This window comes from Buceros rhinoceros, unplaced genomic scaffold (assembly GCF_000710305.1).
Source record: "Buceros rhinoceros silvestris isolate BGI_N320 unplaced genomic scaffold, ASM71030v1 scaffold1729, whole genome shotgun sequence".
Lineage (NCBI taxonomy): Eukaryota > Metazoa > Chordata > Aves > Bucerotiformes > Bucerotidae > Buceros > Buceros rhinoceros.
The window spans coordinates 46500-54797 of record NW_010430832.1 but is presented as its reverse complement, the minus strand read 5'-3'; the positions used below and the strand labels follow the sequence as shown (position 1 = coordinate 54797).

Genomic DNA, 8298 nt, shown 5'->3' with positions numbered 1-8298 from the left:
TGCTTTTGCCCTCATCTGGAAACTGTTTCCACCAGAAAAAGGAATTTTTTTTTAAGATAAGTAACTTATATTTTAAACTTCCTTTTAATATTAGGAATTAGTGTGCATTCATCATTGCACAAACTTTGTTCTTTAGCACATCAATAACTTCAAAATACAAATTATGTCTCATTTCTCAGAAATTTCATGCATAACACACTCCTCTGGGGTCTGTTCTGTGATGCATGAATTGCTAGGGAATATTACATTAATATATCTAGAATATCAGTGCTGGGATGTACACCATCTTAAACAGAGAGAAGCTATTTAATTGAATTTTGTTCCTCTCTAAGATCATGGAGATATAAATTACTGGGAGCACTACTGCAAACGTGAGCATTTTTGTTCTCTGAGCATTGTAATGAACTTTATGAAGGGGTGCGTTAGTAAAAGAGACAGATGCATATATGGGGAAACAACACTGCGTGTTCTGGCTGGTTGCAGTCTCAAGCAAATCTAACAAAAGTTCATTGTTGATACATCACTCCAACAAACAAGGTACAATTCCTTTACCCTGCCCCTCAATACTGAGCAAGTTTCCACTTTTTTTCTCACAGGTAAAATTTCAGAGACAAAGACACGAGGGCAGGCCTGAGCAGATTTTTCAGAAAATTTGCATTTGTGTGTGTTTTTAAATCTTTACAGGTGCCGTGGTGTTACGGTACTGTTTGAGTGACTGAGCATAGCATCTGCTGCTTCTCATTTCTCTTTCCAGCAGCCATCTTTTAGAACAAGATGAAGGTCAGATGACTAGTTGATTTTAATAGGTGTTCAACTTTGGTGAAAGTTATCCTTGTAAAATTCTGTCAGTGAAACATAATCGAAGGCTTGTGTACATAGGAAGGGTTATGTGTTTTCTCCCTCTGCATGACAATGCAGAAGACTCTTCTTCTAGAGGTATCACTTGTAGGAATGAAGCACTAGATTTACTTCAGTGCTCTTTCAGTTGGTGGAACTGTGTTCAGTTATAGTCACATTACTAAGGGATCTATGTTCCCACACTCTAGCACAAGCATATATGTCCACTTACAGGTGGTGGTTACAGCTCTCTTGAAATGCATAGTGATGTGGACTGCACTGGAGCAGGATACATGCTAAAGCTACTGCAGCCTGCTACAAATGAGCCGGGCATTTCCCTGTGAACAGCAGCATCATATTGTGCTGTACCCTGCTTCCTGCTTCAATCTATTTTGGTGGGCTGTCTCCAAATCATGATCTAAGTAAAGGATCTAAGAATTAGTGCTGTGCCTGGAGAATTTGATGAGGATGTTCTGGCTGGTTGAATATGTGTATTGCTGGCTTCTTTTACAGGCGTGCACACGCACTTGCATAGCAGCCTAATGGTTGCTGCCAACAGAAATAAATCTGAACATTACTGCAGTGAAGCCATTTCCTTCTGGTCGTCTTGTAGAGGCATTTTTTGAAACTCAAGTTCTTGTGCTTTCCTTTCACTGGCAGCATTAAAGCTTATTCAGATTCAGTACCACATGTAATCTCAGTTATGACTAGAGTCTTTTCCTGCCAATCTTAAACCACACAACAGTGACCATAACCTCAGGAAGCCTTTAAGCTGAGGTGAAGGACACTGTATTTATCGGTAGTGGTGCCAGCTAACCTGAGTTGGTTTTAAAGCAATAGCTCCTTGAAAGGAACTTTAGATTAATTAGCAATTTGTGAAAAGTATCTGCTGCTTTGATGCTCAGCTTGTCTCCAGTTGAACTGAGCAGGTATGTTAGCAATTGCATCCGCGCCCTCTGGATTCCTTATAACCTGACTTTTCTTATCATTTCTCGTTTAAGATTTATGTCCATCTCAAAGAAGGGGGTGGTGTTGACGGGCTGGATGCTTTGAAGAACAAACCGCAGCTTCACAGCATGGTGGCCAAGAGCCTTTGTCAGAATGCCTCGGGGAAGAACTACATCATCTTCACTGGCCCAAGCATTACCAGCCTGAATCTCTTTGAAGAGTTTGAGAAGCAAGGTGTGTATCAGGTGACTCACTGGGTTTTAATGATGACAGACCTAGCGGCCTCCTGCCACTGAGAGAAGCTCCCAAAGGGCTTCACTGATATTTCAATTCCTTGTATAGACAAGTTGGTCATGTCTAAAAAAAGTTTTCATTCATGAAAAGGTACTACACAGAGGACTTTCTAAGTTGCTCTTTAAGTGTTCTTAAAGTTCAAAATGAAGATGTAAAAACTTTAAATAAGGTTATTTAAAGCCCTTGCTTTTGTTCTTTGCCTTAAAAATGTGAGGTCTGATCTTCTCTATGGCCTGGAGCAGTTTTCAATGATTTCCCAGCTGTCTGTGCTTTTTCTGTTCCTATTATGAAAGACCTAGGCATGGGATGATTTGTTAAAGGTGTGTCTTAGAAATCCTTGCTGGTTTAATATCTGTTAAATATGTGACTTTTCTCAATGACGTTTCATGCCATTGCGAAAGCCCTAGCAAAGTTGGCCTTTTTTTGCTGATATCAACATGCCTTGGTAGGACAGTTTTTAGTTTTGAAAGCATAATAAATTGTACATTAGCAGAAGCACGCTTGCCAGCAGAATGTCCGTCGACATGACTCTCCCAGTCAGTTTCTTGCTAGTGCAAAGAGTAATCCCAGGTCATCCTCTCTGTCAAATGCCCCCTCACCTTTGATGTGGAAAAAACACGTTACTTTACTTTCAGAAATGCTACGAACTTGTGACTCCCCTTAAATTACAGGCTCCTGCAAGCTTAACAGTCAATTATAAGTCATCTTGGTGTAACTCTTGGCTCATTCTTCAGTCAGCACAGCCTTTCAGAGTTGTTGTGTAGAATAGATCCTTCATACCAGTAAGACTAGGGGCTGCCATTATGCATCATGTACGAGGAGGCTACAGGACTGTTTCCCACTTCAACACACCGTTGATGACCAAGTTTTGCTTTTGGTTTGGTTTTTTTTGGCATTGCAGAAAATGAAATGCACCTAGAGCTTTATATCAATGAAACTTTGCCCAAAGCAGGAGAAAAGACTGGAAACTGAGACACTGTCTTGATTCTCATTTGAAATTAGAACACCAGTGAGCTGCACCTGTGCTATAGCCAAGCACTTCAGACTGCACTGGCACTGAGGGCTGTTGCTGTTGAGCTCCATGCAGGATGTAGCTCCTACATTATTTTAGGTAAGCAGGAAGCTCACAGGGTACAGTGGAATACTACCACCATGTTCTCACAAAAGTCATGGTTTCCCAAATGCTGCAAGCTGCCAAGTGGGAAAGAAGCCAAGCATATTGATAGCGCACTGGAGTTTTCCTCTGAGCAGAGACTGTTCTTTAGTAAATTACTGTTTTCACAGCTGGTTAGGAGCATTACATTTTTAAGACTAACAAAGCAATGATGCAAAATGTGGGTTCAAAAAAATGTAGAGGGTAACCCACATACTTCTAGTACTTGAGACGTGTCAGGTTTAAATGTAAAGACTGACAGACAAAAACTTGACTGCTGAGTTGCATCCTTTATGCTCAGCTAGAGAAAGATAAAGACACTATGGTATGACCCAGATGGTCCAAAACCCCAGTGAAAAAGATGCATGGCTACTAAACCAGCTGAGTGTATGTTACTTACAGATAATTCACATTGTTCACAGGGGTGACTTACTCATTGGCATTACACTGAACAGGTCATTCCAGTTAACAGTTTCTAGCAGGTAGCAAATTCAGTAATGTCCTTTTAAAGCATGGGATTTTGACATACTATCTGATTAGATATGCTAATCCTATACTGAGATTTCAGTTTGGTTCATGATTTGTTATATGGCTTCATGAGACTTTTTATGATATTTGGCAGCTGTTTCTGAAATTAAATTTCAGATCTGAGTGAAGCTATGGGGTGGGTGGGGGATAGACACTAAGACAGGAGGTTTATTGGCTTCGCAAACTAGCATGGCTCTCCTATATAAAGAATGTCATGGGCAAAATGTGAAAGTCTTTTTGTTTAGTAAGGCCATGGGATGTCTGTGTTTGCCAAGAGCTGCTAGGGGCTAGCTCAGAGGTTTTTCCAGGGGCATGTTGAACTGGAAGGTCTACGAGATACTGGGAGAGGTAAGATGCTAGAGATGTCAAGCAGTAGTGAAGTCAGTAAGAGCCCTGGAGGAGATGGTGTTTACTGACTCTACTGCAAAGCAGCCAGCACCTGCTGGGATCCTACTGCATTGGCAATATGGCTGGGGAGAGGCAGGCAGAGAAGTCTGGACTCAGCAGAGAGGCGTCTCCTAACGTATCACACAGCGACCCTTAGGAATGAGCTTAATGCTTTTTTGGATGTGGCTTAGCCAACTGCATCTGAACAAGGCCACACCTTGACCAAGAAGTGTCACGAAAGCCTGTTAAAAGCATCTATGATCAGGTACTCATGACAGTTCAAGTCACATTCTTAAACTGACAAATTTACTTTTCTTGTTCAAGAAAATTTAGTTCCTGGGCTAGAGCAGGATCAGCAGTAGAAAGATCCCATTGAGAACTGAAAACAAAAAGAAATTGGTGTTGATCTTAAATGCTTTATACTGTTTGGTGGTTTTTTATGACTATCAACAGAGAAGTAGGGAGAGATTTAAATAAGCTATTGCTTAGAAATTGTAAACTTTTTGGGAACCTAAACTGACATTTAAGGGAACTAAGGGGAGTTCTGGAAAATGTAGAAAGAGACACTCTCTGAAAATGTATTAGTTCCTCCCAAAATTCTTGATGAAAAGGACCTGGGGTCTCGGTAGACAGTGAGTTGGACATGAGTCAGCAGCATGCCCTCGCAGCAAAGATGGTCAACCCTATCCTGGGATGTGTTAAGAGGAGTGTAGCCTGTAGATCAAGGGAGGTGGTTATTACCTCCTACTCAGCACAGTTTTGGACAACACACCCCCCAGTACAGGAGAAGCATTGATAAACTGGGGTAAGTTCAGTGGAGGGCCACCAACCTGACCAGGGGCTGGGCCAAATGTTCTGCTATGGGGAGGGAACTGCTTGTTTAGCCTGAAAAGATGAGGCCTCAGGGGTACCCAACAGCAGCCTTATGCTACCTAAGGAGGTTGTTGAGAGAGTGGAACTGACTCTTCACAGTGATGCATTGTGAAAGGATAAAAAAGAACAGGCATAAGCTGAAACAAAAGAGATTCAGACTGGATGTAAAGGTTTTTCTGAGGACAGTGGAGTAGGATGCCCAGACGTGTTGTCCAGTCTCTATCCTTGCAGGTCTTAAGCCCAGACAAGATAAAGCCCTGAGCAGTGCTGTCTGAACTCACAGCTGACCCTACCTGGAGCAGGGTATGGGACTAGAAACCTCCCAAGTCGCCTTCCAACCTGAATTATCTAATCCATGAGATCCTGAGATCCTATGCAGACTTCTGTGGAACCTTTTGTTTGGAAACTATTGTTTTTCCTAACTGAAACACACACATGCATTGCTGCAGAAACCAGTGTTTTTTATTGAAAGTCTGCTGTGTAGCACCTTCACTGTACCACAGTAGAGATTATGTGCCTAGTAATATAAAGGGATGTTGGTGAACATAATTCTATGATCTATGAAGATATCAAAAGCTGAGAAATCTTTGGAAAATAAGATAGGAAACTTTGATCTTCTTCAAAATAAAAAACCTGAATAGACCTTTTTTATTTTTTTCAGGGGACATTATAAAGCATTTCTTTCTCTGGCCTCTAAATAGAGCTGGAAACCTGCGCTGAAGTGCCCCAGATTCTCTGTTGCATGAGCAGACAGTTGTCATTGTAATTTGCTGTGACGCATGTTCATAGTGCAGATCCCTTTTTCCCTCCTCTAAGCATTAGTGTTGTCTCTTACAGAGGACAGCATCTCCTAAAGCCCTGTGTCCCATGCTTCCCTTGAACATGTGACCCCTGAAAGTCCCTTTTGCACTTTTGGAACCAACAGGAGCAGCTGGCTTTGTCTGCAGAATGGCTGGGGTTGGCAAAGCTCCAGAAGGTGTCAGCCTAGGGGACTGTGGCACTGCACAAACTTTGCAGGATCCTGCAACTCCAGTATGTAGACTAAAGCAAGCTCTGATCCCCTTCCCACAACAGGCTCCCCAGTTGTCCTAGATCTGACTTGACCCAGCGTTGCGTGCAGGATAAATAATGACAGATCGTGAATTTTTGCCTGAGCTAGCTTGAGCCTGGCTGTCTTTCCAAATGGTACTAATGAAGATGTGGTGAAACAGGCTTCAGCACGAGCTCTGTGGAGCCTGGAGACCCTGGGAATGAATCTTGGATGACTATACCACATCTCCTCATCTTTGCAAAGCTCACTTAGGTGTCTGCATTTGTATTGCAGTTACGGTTTAAGAGCAGAGGAGGACAACTTGTCTCCATTGACTCCTGTGTATGTGGCAAACACCTGTTGTGATTCTGATTTAATTACACACAAAAACTTGATTGAGCCAGATGGGCATCATTTTTATTGCTTCTATTGCTATAGTAACTGAGTGCTTTTAAAAAATCTCTACAGATTAAGGGTGTCATCCATGATGAGAGACACTAGTAAATCTGCAGAAGTGCTGCACTTTTCTAGGGTTTACAGCAGGAAGGTTACACAGTGTGTTCCTGAGAGAGGAAAAGTTTCCCGTTATTCTGAATGAGGAGTGAAACATCTGCTGGTGGCTTTCTGCAGACTTATTGCTTGAGCTAAAGGAAAGGCTACATTTAATTATTATGGGATCTCAGAGATGGCTGTTGCTATTTTGAAACTCTAGCACAATAATGTAGTTATTGGCTTGGTTTTATAACATTGCAGTCTCCTGGAGTGGAGAGAGTATCACCCTTCAGCGAGTCATAAACTTTAGGCAGCTAAGGAAATTCTTCTCGGCCTTGCTTGTTATCAGAGCGGGAAGGCCTTAATACTGGCTGGAAGAAAGCTTTCTAAAAGTTTGTTATGTTAATGCTAAAGTTTGCAGGTGCATGACCTGTACTTGTCTCTTTAGCAAGACAAGACATAATTTTTAAAAAAGAAAAAAAAGCCTTACACTGGTGTTGTAGTTCCTCTTACATTGATTGTAAGCCTATCGCCATCAGGCTTTTCTTGTCTTTTGTGGAAGGAGCTTAGGGGTTTCCAGGGTTTGATTCATTCGTTAGAAATAACTGATGGAGTATGGATTTCCTCTTTGAGAATGAAGTTGACCTGTTGCTGAGTTGGTTATCTTCTGACATGACTGTCTTAAATTTCTGACGCAAGAGCTTTAAGTCTTTGTAGACTTGCCCACAGCAACTGAAACAATTAATGATTATTAGCAATTATTAATTAATATTCCTGTAGTGTCTGTGAGCTGTTGACAAGATGCTCAGCATGTCAGGCATTATATGAACCAAGGACAAAGGCTGCACCTGTACTCAAGAACTTATGTCATTCCAGAAAGACATGGGCAGAAGAGCCGCATAAATGGAAAACCAAGAACAGAGGTAACATGCTCAGGGAAAGCCAGAGGCTGTAGTCTGACTCAGCATTTCCCCTGAAAGGATATCCAGTTATCCAACGTACAGACTTCAGCATGATGAAAGATTTGGTCAAGCAGACTGACCTGACAGATGAGCTTTAAACTCCTACAAGCCTATGCTGCCATTTGAAAGATACGTGCACATGCCACCTGCTCCCATGCCCACACAGATGGGTTAACACAAACCTAGGGAGACTGAAGAAATTTCCGTCCAAGATTTCCCTGAGTTCAGTTAACTTGATCAAGAAGATCTGCTTCTCTTGGACTGACAGAAACAGGCCATTATTATTTTACAGTCTAATGACAAATTCAAGCATTGTTATTATTAATGTTGTTTCTAAATCTTGTTTGTGCCCACCTGGCTGCACTGAGACATCTTTTGTGATGCTGGATTTTATTTGTTGCTTCTTGCGTATAAGAAGGTCAGGAAACTGTGAGCGGCAGAATGTGTCACCTGTGGACCCTCTGATGTCCGCGCAGGATAAGATCAGTGTTCGCTCAAATAGGACTGTTTGGTTTATCTCCTTCCCTAGAAGACATTTTCACTGCACTCCTGTTTCCATCTTGTCCTTTCTTCTCACACATGCATTTTTTAAACCAAGCAGTGGTTCGATTGGTTCTTAATTGCTTAAGCAGTGTTTCGTTAACAAACCAGATGATGCAGGTGCAAGGAGTAGTGAGATGAAAATCAAGAACTGGGCAGCACAGTGAAGCAGTAGATTAAACCAGCGTTTGTCAGCTACGTATATTGTGATTAACAGCACCATGTCGGAGTCATGTAGGAGAATTTATTTCAGT

General features: G+C 41.8%; 1 protein-coding gene across 1 annotated transcript in view; it reads left to right on the top strand.

The window, feature by feature from the left end:
- The window catches only part of PGBD5 (piggyBac transposable element derived 5), a gene marked incomplete at its 5' end in the record, with an annotated part of 28565 nt that overhangs the window by 10293 nt on the left and 9974 nt on the right, over positions 1-8298 (top strand). The window contains one exon of the mRNA XM_010143162.1: positions 1839-2019. Coding sequence (XP_010141464.1) covers positions 1839-2019 — 181 coding nt within the window. The remainder of the gene's footprint in view (positions 1-1838; positions 2020-8298) is intronic.